This window comes from Atta colombica, unplaced genomic scaffold, assembly GCF_001594045.1.
Source record: "Atta colombica isolate Treedump-2 unplaced genomic scaffold, Acol1.0 scaffold47, whole genome shotgun sequence".
NCBI classification, from domain to species: Eukaryota; Metazoa; Arthropoda; class Insecta; order Hymenoptera; family Formicidae; genus Atta; species Atta colombica.
This window is the reverse complement of record NW_017259536.1, coordinates 2,281,353-2,300,128: the sequence shown is the minus strand read 5'-3', so window position 1 is coordinate 2,300,128 and position 18,776 is coordinate 2,281,353. Positions and strand designations below refer to the sequence as shown.

At 35.8% G+C, this 18,776-nt stretch overlaps 1 protein-coding gene across 1 annotated transcript; it reads right to left on the bottom strand.

Annotated features, from left to right (window-relative positions):
- Positions 1 to 91: 91 nt before the first annotated feature.
- Positions 92 to 16,798, bottom strand: LOC108691592 (von Willebrand factor A domain-containing protein 8). The gene is made up of 19 exons (XM_018199418.1): positions 16,402 to 16,798; positions 16,228 to 16,308; positions 14,725 to 15,134; positions 13,996 to 14,160; positions 7,950 to 8,108; positions 7,642 to 7,872; positions 7,197 to 7,406; positions 6,861 to 7,021; positions 6,494 to 6,776; positions 5,721 to 6,419; positions 5,258 to 5,638; positions 4,881 to 5,032; positions 4,176 to 4,602; positions 3,007 to 3,758; positions 1,813 to 2,123; positions 1,148 to 1,399; positions 670 to 1,064; positions 348 to 586; positions 92 to 254 (listed from the first exon to the last, which is right to left on the bottom strand). The coding sequence occupies exons 1-19, from the start codon at positions 16,508 to 16,510 to the stop codon at positions 137 to 139; spliced, it is 5,535 nt and encodes a 1,844-aa protein (XP_018054907.1). The 5' UTR covers positions 16,511 to 16,798; the 3' UTR covers positions 92 to 136.
- Between the last annotated feature and the right edge of the window lie 1,978 nt (positions 16,799 to 18,776).

Here is an 18,776-nt window from a genome sequence, read left to right as displayed (position 1 = left end):
CATGATTGTGTTATCTATATAAAAGTATACATCCCCAGAAAACATTAAAAATAATCTTTTATTAATAATTATTAAGCAAAGAAACGCTCCTCATTTTTCTATAAAATTAATTTTAATTCATTTTATAGAAATGATGTTAAATTGATCGTGTTGTACTTAAAACCGAAGCAGCAAATATCTGCTGTAGAATTCGTGGTATATTTTTCAAATCCATGCACACAAACGCGCGACCAGAAGGCATTTTCTTTATCAATCTAAAAATAATATGAATATTTTAACTAGTATCGATAGTATCGATAGTATAATCAATAATAAGATGATAAAATTTTATTTATTTGTTAAACTACCTGCTCGCTTGATCACCCAACGATCCAATAAAAATAGCGTAGGCATTTACATCTGGATTAGACGTTAATAATTTTGCAAATCGTTCAGGAGAAATCCCGTAACGATCTAGATTCGCATCCGAGAGTACAACTACGATAGACTCGTCAGAATCCTCTTTCGCCAGACTCGCAATTGCGTGCTGCGTCGCCTGTAATGTATTATCGCCGGACGTGCAAAATTGCGAGTGAGCGTGCATCGTCTGCAAAGACAAATAATGGCTCGTTAATTAAATCGCATGGCTTATCTTTCCATGAAAAAAATGGCAAAAACAAATCTACTCGCCTTAATCACCTCCAGTCTTCGTTTATTGTCCGTTGGCGGTTGCGTGAGATCGACAAAGATAATACGGTAATCGTCGCCGGAATGGCCAACAATGTCGTATTGAAATTTACCTTCGTAGCCACTGAAAGCCTCCATTACCATGACACAGGCCTCCAACTCGCGATCCAATCGACCATCGTAGCCGTTGAATCTGTACATACTGCCAGATACATCCGCGACGAGTTTCAGTCGCTTCGGCTTCAACTGGGGAGCGCCGATCTCCGGTTCCTTCTCCGTTCTACGCCGATAAATCGTTTTTTCACCTGTTAATCCTTCGATTAACTTCGTGTCGTCCAGCTCGCCCGACGTCTGATGCCTGCACCATTGCCGCTCGTTGCTCTTCGCCTGCAGCGTGCCTATAAATAGTACACGAGCGTGCGGCACATAATAAGAAATACTGATTTCCATAAAAGCCATATTCAGAGCTTAGGACGCTCACCTAATATGACCCTCAAGGTCTGCACTTGATTATGAACCGCGTCGCTGAACTGAGAGTATAGCTTGTGGTCGTATTCGCTCATTTTTATGTCCTTGAGTCGCTGCTTGAATGCTCGAAGACCCATCTCGCGAGCGGCTCTCTTTATATGTTCCGGCACTGCATTTTTCTCCTCGTCACTTAGTTGATGCACTGTGTGTCCAGCGTCCAAACGATATGGACCTCCTTTTCCGCCCAAACCCGCCGTATCTCTGCCTAGAATACATAGAATTTCATGTATTCTGTTGTAATATTGATTGATGATTAAGCGAAAAAAATAATATTTTAAAGCAGTGATGTACAATCTGCGGCTCAGCTGTGAATTTTTTTTCAGTCCGTTGACTCATAGTCAAAATATAAAATAATATTTCATAGTCAAAATATAAAATAATATTTTATTACGAACAAAATAAATATCATACGGAAGATTTTATTTAATTCTAAAAATAGTTCTTTGAAAATGATTTAAAAAAAAGATCTCATCTAATTTTAAAAATAGCTCTTTAAAAAATAACTCTTTAATAAATGACTTAAAAAAAAAAGATTGCGCATCACTGCTTTCAAGTAACAATATGTAATTTTCCTTTAAATTTTATCTTATTCATTATCTTATTTGAATATACTCGTACCTCCAGTTCCCCCGGCCCAAGTATTGCCACCTACGTGTGGTTCATTATTCTTATCGACCTTTCCGTGTTTCGGCCCGCTGACATCCTGCCCCGAATACCTCTCTTTAGTGATCTGCATGTTTTCCTCATCGGCGCCTATCATTTTACGCCACGCACCTAACGACTTTTCTATATCCGTAATGGATGTCTCCCATAAACGAACGCAACCACCGGCGTCTATTATGACGAGACCTTCGTTCGACGTAAGTGACGCATAAAGCGGAAGATCCTTCGCATACAGCCATTGCGTCAATGGCGAGACATTAACCGGTCTGCGTAAAAGAGATTTAATAATTTTTCTGAATTGTTCTATCGGAAACGATAAATGCGCAATAAGCAAAGGTATACAAGGTGTTCGTGAACTAGTGATACAACTAGTGATACAATAAGTATAATATAGGTGATTATATGTGAAAAAATAAATCGAGAACGTAATATATTTTCATATAAGGTTTATATTTTTGAGAAAATCAATTTTTAATATTAAAAAAAAAATCTTATAGTAGATTACTGTCCATGTTTGTGTTTATTACATTAAGTAATCAAACCTACACATTAAGATATTCACGCATGATTATTATTTTATAAATTGTTAAAATGTTGCTTATTCTGTCAAATACACAATCTCTTCAAAGTAGATTTCTATTAATGTTTTCTAACATGTTTCTTGAATTTATTAATTAAATCTGTATTCTCGGCATATATTTAAGTCATATTGAGAAAAATATTCTGATCGTACCAACAAAGAAAATAAAAAAAAACTCTGAATCAGAATCAACTCGTATGAATCAGAATTCTGGTTATCACACAATTAAATTTCTGGTTACCACGATTAGAATGTTTGATAGATTTAATTATAAGTATTTAATTTGTACCTTTTTGATTGAATCTATCAGAATTCCAATTAATGCAAGATTTTGTTTTCATTTTCTTAAAAATAAAGCCCCATATGAAAAAAAAATTATTCTACGTTTTCGAACTATTTTTTCATATAGAATCACCCCCTTCTCAATTAAATTACCAGTTCACGAATATCCCATATATACAGCATTTTAGAATAGTGTTATTTTTTCAAAGATATTAAAAATGTAAATAAAGTGCTACAACTCTCATCTTTTATGATATGATCCTTGTATTTGTCGCAGGTTTACTTACTCTGGAATAGGTATGTATCGCAGTTTATGGTTTACCGTGTCGACTATCTCTAAATAACCGGAAATTCCCATATGTTTTGTATCTTTTGGATAAACCTCATCGGGTACTTGATTGGGCGAGATCGTTCTAATTATTTGTCCATTCTGCGTAATGATGGGCGTTATGAAGCTGCGCGTTCTTCCTCTCCTTGGCCAGAAATGCAGCTCGTTAGAACTATCTAAATCGGGAAATCCCGTCACTATACCGGCGTACGTATTATCGGTCACCAGGAGTCTATTTGGACAGTCTATTTTCTGCTGAAGAGCTTTGCTCAGCTCCGTTTTACTCAGACTACTGTTACCACAATTCAAGACACTGCCGGTCTTTAAATCAACGCTGTTAGATTCATCCAACTCGCGTAACACATTCGGGCACAGGTCGGAATCCGAGGATTTCGTAAGAATGTATTTATTCTTCGACGCGTCCTGGATTAACCATTTTCTATTGGACGCGAGTAAGACTGATTCGATGTTGCATGGCAAACTCATCGAGTAAGCACACATGTTTTGTAAATCGACAACTTCGATTTTGTCGTGGTCTTGTGTATATAAGACAATCAAATTATGCGATGGGAGTAGATCTGCCTTCATCTTCCATTGAAGATTTTTGCTCCTGAAGACGTTCGATATTTTATCGGCGACATCCAGAAAGGTTGAAAACTGCAGTTCTCGAACCGAACCTTCGTTTATATTTATCACAAGTATAGAATTGCTCTAAAACCGATCAAATGCGATAAACGTTGCCATTGAACAAACGCGATTTGCATCCCTACTGAAAAGAATCATACAGTGATGAAATCATATAATTAAAACATGTAAGTCACGTATTGAATTGTTCTAAATCAATACGTGATTTTTTAAAATTACGTAATTTGAAAAGCCATATAATAATATGTTCTTTTTTCTTTTATTCTTATTATTCAATTCTTTAAAATTCGATGATTATAAAATCACATGATGGATGAAATTATTTCTAATATCATGTAATATTATTTCTAATATCATTTTTCAAATTACATCATTTAAAAAAAATCATGTACTGATTTGGAACAATCCGTTACATGTTTTAATTATATGATTTCATTACATGACATGATTTTTTGCAATAGGGATTACTAATTTCTTACTTACAGTTTCTTCGTGAACTAAAACGTCTCCGAGATTGTCGACCGCGATGTTATAAAACGGCATATTGCCCCTGGGGCTAATTAAACCTTGCAAAGACGTTTCACGAATCTGCTCAGATTCTGGCGTCATACTAAATATACTCAAAGGATTCGACGTGAGAGCATATATCCTGTCATCCGTGCCATCCCCTTTACTTCCATTCGCGACCGTTAAAGCAGTCACTACACTGTTTTCATTAATGGGTATTGTCCAGTAACTTTGGAGTTCCGTAAACCAAGCCGATCTGGTTTCGATTCGATCTAAAGTTCGATCGTGTTGCGCCGGAAATGTTGGCGGTTTCAACTTAACGTACCTTTCCTGAACAGATACATTTTGGAACGTGTTTAGAACACGCCAACTACCACAGATCTTCATCTCAGGCAAAGGAATTCTGCAAATGGAAAAAGGGAAAGAACATTGTACGCGTGTGTGCGAAAGTTATTATCCCATATATCTTTATTCTCTTCGCATTTTCATTATTATGTATAACAATCCATTGTTATACATGTATAACAATCCATTCATAACGAATCCATTGTATATCGCAAAATTAATAAAATACATTACAAAATTGTATAAATTCGTTATATTTTTCTAATGCTTATGTCTATTTGATTCATAAATATCTTGCCAAATTGTTTTAAAGTACGTATATAAAGATTATCTTACTCCTTAGCTAAGGCAATATTAGTTGGACTCGTTCCAACAAGAATTCCATGCTTATGAAGCACGGTTACCAAGGTGTCGAATATTTCCTGGCTATATCGATCAAAATCAAAGACATTGCGCACTACAGTACCCAACGGTTCGTTTGGAAATTTCTACAATTAAAAAATGTATTATCAATTACACTGTTATCAATCTATCCCAGTCAAAACTAATTAAAAGTAATATAATATCAAAATGTTATAATTTCGTACTCATATAACTGTTATGTAACATCATGTATTATATTATATTGTTGAGAGCGAATTATGACATCCGCGATATTACTTTTAGTTGGTGTTGATCGGGATCTCTCGTTCTAAAAAGTTCTATTAGCTCACCTCTAAATGTTTAACTATATTAACAACTTCCCGAGTAGAGTAAGGATACGAGACTAAACCTTGATCAGCCATACTTCTCAGCTCGCCGAAAGCTTTCACTAATTTGTGTATCGTCCGATCGTCTATGTGCGGACCGTATTGCTTCAGGAGCTGAATCTCGCTTCGTATACTCGGATTGTCGACGGAATGCGTGCTGAATAGATCTCCCAGAGCGCCGAAAAAGTCATTGCCCAAAAACGGGAAGCCCGGTCTATTCGCTAACACGATCATCCTAAAGTCAGGATGCATGGATATGCTGTTTGCATTGGGGGCGTTGCCACTGACACGAGGAACAATTCGTCTACCATCCGACAGAATCATTTCGCCCGATTCCACTAGGGTCTGAAAATGACAGGATCATCTCGCGATTCACAACCGACAAAATGTTCACGTCGTAATAGCAAAGCTATCGTCGAGTACGTACTTTCAATATACATGTCACGTGTGTGGGTGCTTTGTCTGCCTCGTCGACGACAAGGACGTGGCCTAATTTAACGGCCTGCACGAGTGACGAGTCCTCGTAAACGACTTTGCCGTCCCTGACCATTGGCTGCAGGGTCAAAGTCTGCACGGTCGTGTCGCGGTGCAGCTGAATGTATTCACGCGGCCTGTTCAGCAGTTGCAGTAATCGATCCACGACCTTATTCTTACCGACGCCCTGATTGCCGACCAGTAGGAGATTCTGTCCCAGACTGAAGTCTTGCAGCAGCCGCTCTAAGAGCGCAACATGTTCCGGCACATCGTAGAACAGGATGTCAGGTACTTTACTGTGCGCCGCAGTGAAATACCGATCCCCAACGGTGTTACCGATCTTCACGGAGTCTTTCGTAACCGAATACTCGATCATCGAATCTGCCGTGATTTCTGGCGAAACAATGCCAAGGCGACGGCAGGAGTTCTCGAGAGCCTCTTTCGCGATCGTCGGCAAGAAGCGCGCCAGACACGCACGTTGCACTGCGTTGTAAACGTCGTCACACTGGAATCGATGCATTCGCTCCGCGATTCGTAGAAGCTGCCGGGTGCTGAGCGAACTGGCGAGAGACTGTAAGGTCGGATCATTGGATGAACGTAAAACATGCGCTAATTCTACGATACTGAGTAACGCTTGGCTGGGTTCTCCAAACTGCAACAGAATACTCGATGAGAATTTATCCACAATTGAAGACATATCGACATTGTAAATTTCACTACGATCACCTTCGATCGAATAATATGAATCTCCTCGCGCTTGTCAAGCGGTCTCATCTCATGAAAGAGAAACAAACTGAGTAGTTCAGAATTCAACCATTGGCCGGATGAGCTATTGACAATCGGTGGTTCGGCCAAAGCTATCAATCTGAAGGCGGGATGAATTCGCAGAACATCACGGTCGCGCATTTCCTCGTCGGATCTGTTATATTCTTTCTTTATTTCATCGTAACGATCGGCTCGTATGAGCCGTTTACCGTCGTGCAATTGCAGCTCTCGATCGTGGACTAATCTAAGAGCAAAACGCGGGCGTTACGTTATCATTGCCTTGAAGTCTGTTCTCAGAGTCTGCGACTCTGTTAAATGCCGCAATTACCTGTGCAGTATAGCTAAGGTACTGGAATGAATCCTATTGATGCCATCCAGCACGGCCAGTTTGCCATGAAGAGCCGCGTCGACCAGCGGCGAATTTCTCCACACCGTGTCGCCATTAAGCGATGTAGTTCGTTGTTGTATCAAGTCCCTAGAAGTCATATCCTAAGAAAATATTTAAATCGTTTCAATTCTCGAAGGAACTGTCATGATTGTCGTCATAGACGCGAATGATTTCTTTTTAAGTTGAAGTCTGGAGTTGTCGTTTCTTGCTTCTCTCACAAAAAAGAACACCAATTGCAAACTAACGTCACCTTCGCGAAAAATACCTAAGACTTGCCTGATAAAGCACTATTGGCTCCACTTGATAACCTAATAAATCGGCGAGTCGTTGGACGGTGGTGGATTTACCGCAACCTTTCGGTCCGATCAAGCAGAAATCAGACGTCAAATGGGATTCCAGCATATTCGCCAGCAAGTTATTCTGATAATTAGTCTCTATATAATGATCACTGTTCGAGCTAGATAATTGATTCGTGCCGCAGGGAACCTATTCACAGAATAGATTCAAATACTTAGCAGCGACTGGTTGCGTTCAGTAGAAAAAACAGCTTTACAACTATTGCGAGATTCTTGAATAGAATTGATTCATACATTTAAATCCAGTGAAAAGTTAAAAACCAATCATACTAAAGAATTTTACAATAATGGGAAAGCTGCTTTTTCTGCTGAACGTAACTAATTAATATAGGAATGATGTAAATAAATAATTATTTATAGCTTACGTGAAAACTTGTTTTTACGTTATCGCGTTTTATGCTGATCTCTAAGAAATCATCAATCTTCTTGGCAATGTCTACTTTATTAGTAACAGTATGCTTCACTTTAGAATCATTCAATACGCTAAATGTTTCAAGAATATCCTCGACAGCATTCTGACCCTCCTTACCCAAAAATAGTTTGTACGGATAAAATCTATAGAAAATGTCGTACACCGACAAGTCTGGGTTTTTATCCTAAGCACAAATATGCGAAATTAGTGTAAAAATAATGACAAAGCGTCGCAGTATCGATGCAAGAGCTAGAAATTTACCATAATAAAAGCAGCCGACGACAAATTGTCCAAAGGAAAATCTGGCAGGCCTATGGTGACAGCTTCTGGGGTAACCAATGCATGAGCACATGATAATAATTGCGACAATTTCCCAGCGTCGACGTTTGGCGCTAAGTTTCTCAAGCCCTCGAATTGTTCCTTAAAAATCAAATCTTGATGTACTTTGACATCCCCAATAAATATGCTAAAATTTAAATAAATTATCTAACATACTCTCTAAATTCTTTGGAATCTCACTCTAAAGAATGAAGATTGAGCCAGTTTTTAAAAAGACTTAATCTCAAGCTTTAAGAGTGAAATTTTATTCTTTACAATGAGATTCACTCTAAAACTTTTAGAGTGAGTACTGTGTAGCTTTTTATTTTCTACAGAACGAAGTATGACACTATCAAACGATGCGAATATGATGCTTCTATATCAAAAACCCAGTCAGAAGAAACGATTGAGTTTTCGATTATGAAGTAAATGTAAAGAATTTATTCTTAATTAATAGAATTACGTTCGCGAGAACCTGATAACAGCCTGATAACATTTCGCCCTCGAGCACTGCAGTAGTCACTCAGCCGATGAAACTTTCCCAACTAGGAAAGTTTACGAAGCTGCTATGTACGGGGCGTAATATATTTAACGTTATTTAACGTCTATCTGCGGTGCGTTGAACTACTCGAATTCGGTGCAGAGTTATCTACCCATTACTTCTCCGCCTTCGTCGACATAGTTGGCATTCAAGAGAGAGGGAGAGAGATAGGGAGACAGAGAGGAACTCAGCAGAAACGTGCACGTGAGGAATGTTATATATCGCGATTCGGTACGAAACGGTCCTCCTTCCGAGAGAGTGATTAACACCGAGAGCTTTCCAACATTGCGCCCACGAGCACCGAGTGAATAACTACCACTCGGCACGGAAGCGAGATATCCGCCCACCCTCAGAATTTCCATCGAAAACTTTCAATCGGCCGGGTTATAATCTCGAGCCCTCGATCGGCCGTAATTGCGGCGTTGGCGGAAATGTGGTTTTCGTGACTCGTCCTCGACACCCACTGTGAAAATAGAAGAAATGGAGAATCAATTTCGCCGAAGCGTCCTGTAATTCCATCGAAACCACGTTCGATTATTACGCATTCATCGACAGTCTCGTACAAATGCACATTGCGCCGATTTCGAGGCGGATAAATATATAATAACCGACGGCCGCGGTATCGTCGCGATTAAATTACGAACTTAACGTGCTCGGAAAAGTTCGCAGTCTTCTTTCAGAGATGTGTCACCGGACTATCAGGACATTAACTGGTTATTTCGCAAACACGCGATTCTCCATTTCCAGCAATTTTCATAGTTCAATGCACTCGCGTCGGAGATCAACTATTGTATTTTTATCGGATAAAATCTATTATGATTTCGACAACGATATCTTTGCAACTTTAGACTTAACTTTAGACTAACATTATAGAAATATAATAATTTTGGTGTATATTTAAGAAATTTCTAATTGCCATAAATTGCTATGTAAGATCAAGTATTCATGCATTTACCATTCGTCTAAATAATAACCGTGAATAAAGGTCGGACTTAAATTATGGCAACATTTTTCTGAAGGACATCCATCAGCTGTAAAGTCAAACTTTCATTTTAATGCGCCGACTTTCACGATGATTGATTATTAAACGATGATGTCGTGTATGTAGAAAATAGATGTCCGCGCATCCCTATTTCTCTACCAAGTTTTATTACTCCGAAAATAAGCGCCGGATATATTATAAAGCTGTCTTATGCGATTCCCAAACACGCCGCTCTATTATTTTCGTTCGCTATTGTAGGCGACTGCCAGGAGTTTTGGCATATAAGTCAACGAAGTCACAAGCAATATATAATCCATACGAAATGCAAGGCCTAATTCCGAATAACATTATACGTAACGTATATAATTATATAAATTATAAGATTTAATAAATATATAAATATACATATAATAAAAGTACAATGTAATTCTTCGTGTTTCTGTTTATAGCAAAAATACAAGAAAAAGAAAAAAAGGAAAAAAAATTCTAAAAGAACTCTCTAAAAAATGTCTAAAAGAAATAAAGTATAAATATGAGAATTATTGAAAATGCAGGCGAAATTGGAGTGCTAATTCACTTGTATAAAAATGGTCTTTAATGGTTTACTGAACTATTTTGAATAAAGATCATTTTTACACAAGTCAATTAGCATTACCACTTTCATTAATTCTCATTTTTACACTTTATTTCTTTTTGACAACAAAAAGGTAAAGCTATCCTTTTTATAAATGAAATTCCTTTTTATAACATTCGTAACTTTATATTTAAAAGTTTTTTAAAATAAGCTATAATTTATGAAAAAAAAATCGTATCATAATTTTAATCATTATTTAAATTATTCATTATTAAAATATATTTGTAAATTATCTGTAAATTCCCTGACATATGTGTCTCTGAGTTCATTTCTGCGCGTGACAACAATTTCTACGGACAAGTAATATATAGTATACTACGCTTCGTGACAGATAATATTCCTTTCATGAGAAATGGTTTAAATACTCCAAGCCGTGTAATTATTTTGAAGTTTTAAATGATCTTTTATATGAGTTTATTATTAACTGAGTTCTATTCAGTTTCCGACCGACGTAAAATAAGGCGATGTCTCCGTCGACTTCAATTCTCTCTCAACAGATAATAACGAGTTTGCGACACGGCTCCGGATTAATTTTCAACAAAAACGCTATCTATCGTTGAATATTGAGTCGCATCGCAAAATACAATAAAACAGAAAGAGAATAATCTTGTATAAATTTTGTCATTTGTTAAATAATTGGATTATTGCAAAAATCTTGGCTTTTTGGAGAAATACTTCATTTGCAACATGTCTACATGTTTTAAAGAAATTTTGGTAATTATATAATATTTGATAAAGCAAAATTTCAGCTTTAAGAATCTGTTTTTTTTTTTAATTGCGATACGGCAATGATTTTTAACAGAGTCATGAGCAATTAAAATCTGTATGTTCCTTTAATTTAAATAACTCAGTAACAAAAAATCTTAGGAACATTAAAAATAAAGATTTTGTAGAGAAAACTTTCAGCTTTTACATTAAAAGTCGAAAATTTTCGCAAATTTTTGTAGGCACATGACAAATTCAGAAAAATAAGAAGAAAATTTCCCATTTTGTTCACCTTATATAGTTTTTTCTATGTAAAAATGATCAAACTCATAGAAATTCATATAATAATTTTTTGAAAGAGGTTTCAAGCTTAAAATCATTTTCTTAATTTAAATTTTGTTTATTTTGACGAAGTCAAAGCTGCTTTGCAACTGTTTGAATCCAAGAAGTGTCTCAAAGAAGTGTCCTTGTCTCAAAGAAGTGTCAAGATTTTCTAACTGAAAATTTTCTTGTCATAATAAGCCTGATTCGAAAGTTTTAATTATCAAACATTCTGCATTTAAAAATTGTAGATATATTATTTAATAAAACTTATTTATAAAAAAAATTTATAATTTTGCATATATAATTAATTTAATAAATACTTTACCTTTCTGCAAGCCATCAAAAACACGCATTACAATGAAACTACTATCATTTCAAAATCTCATAAAATACATGAAGTCTTTGAAAATAATAATTGCACAATCATAAAAAATGACCATATAAACTGTTTATTAAATAATATCATTGATCATAAATTCGCTTCTTTTCCCTTTCACGTTGACAAATACAAACTCACAACGCACTATCGAGGTAGTGACGGTAAAAAAGAATGTCAAACGCAGGTGAAACGATAACAGACGAAAATGGGAACGGGCGTTCTATCATTCAATCGTAGGCAAGGGATTCCAGCGAGGACGCCCGTTTCTCGATGGAACTGAAGTTCGGCATGACAATGTGCAGCTGTAAACGGCCGGACGGAGACCACGTGGCCGACCGATCGTCCCGTGATTCATCTTCATTGCTCAAATTGTCCTCCTCCATGATACGAGTTCGTTCTTTCAAATTAATGCTCTCTTCCTTCCGAATTCCGTCCTCTTCCATTTTATCTTTTATCCTGGATAACCGTTTCCTCGCAAACTTTGTCTCGCACTCCAACTTAAAATTCTTCTGCAGTTTATAATTCTGCACAACTATGCGCTCTTTCTCTGTGATTACCGAACCCTCGCGCGTCTGTGAGAGATGCCTCCTCCTCCTGGCGACACTCCATCGCCGATGTTCTCGGATTCTTGGATTCTCTTCTGTCTCAAGCTCGTAATCTTGCGCTCTTCCGGAAAGATCCAGCCACTGTAACACCCTCTCGGATAACGGATTGCAATGCGCGTCGGATGATCTATCAGCTTGCTTATATTCCGTCATAACAGAGAATACGTCTCGCTGCAAGTGCAACGATTGTCCAATATTGCTATTGCAATCAAAACTCTCGCTCTCGCAAAACTTCGTTTCTTCATTTTCTAACTTTTCATAATTCTCGCGATCCTCATTCAACTTGTCGACGCCGTTTACGTAAATCTCTAGGAGACTCCCATTTTTTTCATTGCATATCCTCGTACAGAGTGGAGCGGATTGTCTACGCACGATCCTCGGTGGGATTTTATTGTCTGGGAAATTCTTCTCCACTACCACGTGCAGATTCATGAAGCAGTTGTTCAAGCGATCCAGCCTGGTCTCGACCTGTTGATGTTTCGTGGGAAAACTCTTCTCCATGGACACTCGCTGATGTCGATGTAGCCGTGAATTAACGACGGGATCATCGGGTGTCAGTACAGCGTGACGCATACCGTCCACCCAGACAGTTCGGACAAATAAAGGCCTCTCCGATGATGCCCATATAGCCGGCATAACGCGATATACGGTGTGCGCAAAAGTATTAATAATTATCTCGAGCGGTAAATAACGTTTCAAGGTCCGATAAAAAAAACTTGACGTTCAATTTTATTTCAGGATTCAATAATTTTATACCCTAACACCACGCAACAAATAACTAACATTAGATTTAAAATTTAATATCTGTAATTTGTCAGTGATAAAAAAAAACGACAGATTAATGCTCGACAGTTGACATCTCTCAATATCCTTTACTAATAAATAAACGAGGATACGCATAAATATTATTCCGCGGATGGCATTGTCACGGCACCGTCTCGCGCAAAATTTCAAACGAAGAGGGAGGACGTAATTATGTTCGTGTCGTCGCGATTGACATTACCGCGCTATCGAACTGCGCCAGGGCTTGGAGAATCGACGGCTTCGCGTTTCCTCCTTTAATACGTAAGCTGCCGTTTGAATCCCCAACGTATCGACTCGCGGGCGTGCACGGGAGGACAGGTAGAGTTTCGAAATTCGACTGCTTGAGACACGCGATTCAAGCCCCGCACGGTGCCTGTGACCATAGCGCAGCCACGAGCCCGCGTTTATATGCGAATGAGAGGATTACCGGAAGGAAGGGATGGGACGGTACCTACGGAGGGGGTTGTCGTGCGACCTCCGCACCCCATGCCTAATGGTACGCCACTCCCGGCCCCATAAATCAGACGGAAAGTTTCGCGAGTTATACCGGTCTCCTTCGAGACGCGCGAGCGGATAGTTTTACATACGACATTCCCTCAAAATCCCCGCTAAATTATCAAATTGTTGCTTCCTCGTACTTTTTGTAACAATTACATCTGATAGTCGAACAACTGAGAGTGTAATTGAGACATAAATCAGACTTATGTCCCTTAATTGTCGGAAGGGGGTAATTTTAATAATGAGTCAGGCAATCGTATGTATGAATAGGTACGATTGCGAATTTCCGCGACGAAGTTTTGATGAAGCCACATCGCTATACAATCAGAAACTTGTTTAATGACTTTTCTGAACATTATTTCGATTCGATATAGCGCGCGATTCGATATATTCTGAAAAGGTAAGACTGATATAACATTTTAATGCAGAACGATACACAAAATCTATTTATTCAATTAATTGATCTCTGCCGATGTTATTAATTTTTTTAAAGTTGTATGCACTTGAATGTACTTACCTCGAACGTCGGAGGCGGAATGTGACGAGCCTGGAACCTAGATCTGAGAGGGGGATCTAAAGGATGACCAGGATATCGCGGTGATGGTAAACCCAGTGCTATTACTATGAAATCTTCACTGACTCGCACGAGACGCCATTTGTCCAACTCCGCCTGAGTATGCATCTACAAATAACCCCGCATATTATTTACAAATAAGAAGTTGGCTTTAAATTCTTCTTTTTAAATCAATTTCTTGAACAGTTCATTTTTCTTTCTTTTTTCTTCACGTTGGAAAGAAAAAGAGAAAAAATGAATCGTGCAAGAAGTTCAGCTAAAAAGAACAAACTAATAATTTCATGAAGAAATCACTCAGAGATAGCACAAACGTCCAAAATTAGAACGTAACATATTTTATAAAAAAACTTCTAAAAGACTTCTTAAAGACATCTTTGCGAGAATCATCTAAAAGACATCTTGTATAAGATATTTATAGTTCGTTCTTATATTTAAGACCATAGTATAAGTACAGTCTTAAATTAATCATTAAAATATTCATAATAATAATTTTTATTTCAAGACGAAATAACGTCTTAGAACAGAAAGTTAACTCTGTGATTGATTTATGACATCTTATGACGGTCTTCGAAGAACAACTATGAATATTGACTTTAGATATCTTGTGCCCCAATTTTAGATTTTGTGTTGTCTAGGCACGGAACTCTACGGAAATCACAGAGAGATTCGTACCTTCAGTAATTTATCGTAACGGGATGCCGGAATAAGAAATCTACCGTCTTCTAAATGCATCTCGCGATTCTCTAATAAATTGTTTAACACAGGCAACACGTTCCGCTCTGCTTTTTCAACACCTTCGATTAAGAGAACTCGCCCGTTGGTCGCAGCCCTTACTGCGCTCTGATCATGATAGTACGCGGTACCGCTTTTGATTTCTCTCCTCTGCTTCAAATCCGCTTCTGTCGTGTCGCGGGTAAGTGCTATGAATTCTAGTTCTCGTCCCGTTAATTCTAGGAAGGCAAGCGCGAGCTCGCGCCTCTTTATACCCGGTCCGCCCATCAGAAACATATCCTGTCGCAAAACATCTTTCTGGAGCATCCATTTCAAATGCCTCAGCGACTCCTGAGAGTAGGTACTTAATACTGTTAAAAAAAATAAAATAGCAGAAAATTAAATTAAAAATAAAAATAAAAAATAAAATAGCAGAAAATTAAATTGAATCCTTAACTATTACAAATATTAACAGGTAAATATTAACAGTAACATTATATCGATATTATAATTTCAATAATTTCTTACTAAAAAAAATAGGATTGTTTTTTCTGTAACTAAACTAATATACATTTTTGGAATTTATAATAAAATAAATATATCTTAGTTAATGCAAACTAAAAATAAACTAAAATAACACAACATCAATGTTATAATTTTGTAACAATGTAATTGTTACACTATGTGTTATAGTTGTATTGCTGAGTGAAAAATTATAATATTGATGTAACGCTACTTTCAATCTGTGTCAATTGGGATATTTGATATTTGGCAATGCGAGAAAGAAAATACTAATGCAGTCTAATGCAAAATATCGATTGTATAACTTTTTCTCTAGAATGGAAACGTGAAAGTGAAAATTTTAATGCATACACATACTTCTTAAATTTTTTAGAGTGAAATTTCATTCTACAGAGTGAAAATTAAGCCAATCTTGAAAAATAACAATTCAATTTCAATCCTTAAAAGTGAGATTTTACTCTTCAGAGTGAGATTTTACCCTTAATTTTAGAAAATATACCTACATACAAAAAATTGACTCAGTTTTCACTCTTTAGAGTGAGATTTCACTCTAAAAAATAGAGATTTCACTCCAAGAAATTTAGAGAGTATGTGTATATATTAAAATTTTAACTTTTTACATTTCTGTCCTAGGAAAAAATTATATGATTGATACCCAGAAATAAAAAAGCAGATTTAATGTTACAACATGTGCTACATTACATTCATATTATTGAATGGGACATTATAACCCAAGCAGAATAACAAATCACGATAACAGCAAAATGATACTAAAATGAAAATCGAAAATGATTGAAAAATGACTTTTATTGATCATTTTGATATCATTTTAATATTATGACTTGTTGTTCTGCTTGGGAATAATCATGTAATCATTGTTAATTGCTATTTATCAGATAACTACAATCTTATAAAGTTTAAGCAACAAAATGCAATACTAACAGTATTTTCTTGGAACGTATTCTGGATTGCTTGCTGGCTTCACTTCTTTCGATACGTCAGCGATAGTCACAACTATATTTTCTAAAAAAGATAACATTAAATAATTAATCTGTGACATGAAAAGAAGAATAATAGTAAGAAATCGTCAGGTGAAGTTAGATGCCAAAAACTCACCTGATTTACAGCGTACGAAAGACGACAGGTTAGGCCAGAATTTACTAGATCGCTCCAAAATTCGATCTGCTGTTGACAAACGGTAAGAATTCCGGAGAACAGATAACATCTCAAAGCGGCGTCTCAGATCCTTTTAAAATCATGCTATCGACAACTCGCGACGATTATCAAACGCAATTTAAACGGAACAAATAACAAGCGTCTTAAAAGACGCCGCAAAGTGTTCTGAGATAATCACGCACTCAAAATTAGTTAAATCTCGTAAGTATTATTATTTTCTGCACTTTAAGTGGAAAAGAGGAGCTTTGTATTGTATTTATTCGGTCACACGTTATCGGGCGATTTAAAGCATAAATTTAAATTTGTGATTTAAAGACATAACCAAGATCGTCGAGCAATCACGTGGTCGAGATTACATGAATGACAATGCAATCTGGAGCAACACGTGCGTCACACGCATGTGCGCAATGCTTTAATGTATTTTTATTTGTGTATAGCGCACACTTTGTACACTTTTTTGTTACTACGATTAAAATAAATAATGACGTAATTATAAAGCAAGTATACAGAAAAAATCGTAAATACGCGAAAAATACAGAATGTTTCATTTTATTTACGAAATTAGATATTGACGATTCTCGTAGATCATCAAAATTTCAAAACAATTTGATTCGCAGCTTTTTTTTCAAATAATCTCACTGGAAATGTACATTATAATAGTAAATACATAGAATTTTTGTTTTATTTCATGATGCAATGAGTTTATACGTGTCGTACATGTGTACACTGTACAGGATGATTTTTAATATGCATGTTGATACTTCAGGACATGAGTCTAAAATACATTGAATGAAAAATGTGTACTAAATTTTAAAATGTACTAAATAATTATTTGAATAATACTATATATAAAGTTTATTTACAGAATATATAGTATAATATATAGGAATAAATATTTGTTCAAAAAAATACTTCTAATTAAATGAAATTAATGTGTATATTTATATATTAAATATCGACACTATAATATTTAAATAAATATTTGGTACAAATATATTTTTCTCTCATAGCGTTTTTCACTGGCAGAATTAGTGCGCACTCAGTGCATATTAAAGCTGTTGTACATTAACCTAATCTAACTGTAAAAATGAGAGATCTCAATTAATAAAATACGCAATGTATATTTTATCAAATACTATAATAAAATATAAGGATTTCATGGTTTAATTCGTTTCTATATTTTTATGAAACATACATCTTTATGTCGATTTGTGTATCGGACTTTAAAGTGCATTGAGTGCGCATCAGCTCTGCCAGTGAAAAACGCTATTTGTATAGAAAAGAAGATTATAAGAAAAATTTTTTCGTTTCTCAAATTATATGACTTATGTTTATGTGATATTCTTTTTTATTTTAAACTTTAGATATATCCTGAGACATAAATATATAATTATTATCTATAATTAATAATCGCCGTATATTAGATGTTACATGGAATGGAGTAGGAATCAAAATTCGCGTCGAATCAATCATAATGAAGATCCGCGAATAAAATGAGAATTACATTAACATATTATTTTTTTCCCTAATTTTTATTATATGTTTTGTTATCACATTAACCAGTATTACAATTCACTTAAAAAGTGACGCTAGATGCTATAGCTTTATGGTTGATGTTTACTTAGCCATATATATAATCACTAAAAATTGTAACGTTAATAAAATCACAAAATCAAAATAAAATAAAACATTTACTGATAAATTTGTAGACCATACACTCCTTTATATATCAAGATATATATATATTAAAAGGTCAAATTTTAATCGATATTGATTAAATATGAAGCAAGCATTCAGTAGCTGCTAATAGTAAGTGTACACAAATTTGGTTGCACATATCACACATGTACAAAAAAGAATATCGCTAATTCTATTCTTTAAACAATAATCAAAACTTCTATATAAAACTTTGCAAGAAAATACTATCCTATAACGCATAATAACAATTTCATATTCTCTCTCTCTTAATTGCTTACTTAATTTATCCCAGCTATTGAGAGAGCATTTAAAATATGACATACATTATACATAGTACAAAAGTTAAGTTAGAGTTTAGTGCCTATGCGATATATCACATATTTTTATGAGATACATAGGTTTAAGGCCTATTTACATTATTTCCAAAAGAGAAGAATCAGATTAAAGCATACACATTTCCGATTGCTGCGAAATTACGTATAGTCATTGTATAATAATAATTTTACATTCGTAAATTTACGCTAATAGAACGAATCCGTTACGGAAAGATATATATATCGACATTGACGATTGATATATCAATCATCAATGTTGGTATATATATATATATATATATA

Coding starts and splice junctions, on each gene's coding strand:
- LOC108691592 (XM_018199418.1), bottom strand. CDS start 16,510: ATGTTATCTGTTCTCCGGAATTCTTACCGTTTGTCAACAGCAGATCGA. Junction 6,777..6,860: donor ACCTTAGCTATACTGCACAG/GTAATTGCGGCA, acceptor TTTTGCTCTTAG/ATTAGTCCACGATCGAGAGC. Junction 255..347: donor TTGGGTGATCAAGCGAGCAG/GTAGTTTAACAA, acceptor TATTATTTTTAG/ATTGATAAAGAAAATGCCTT.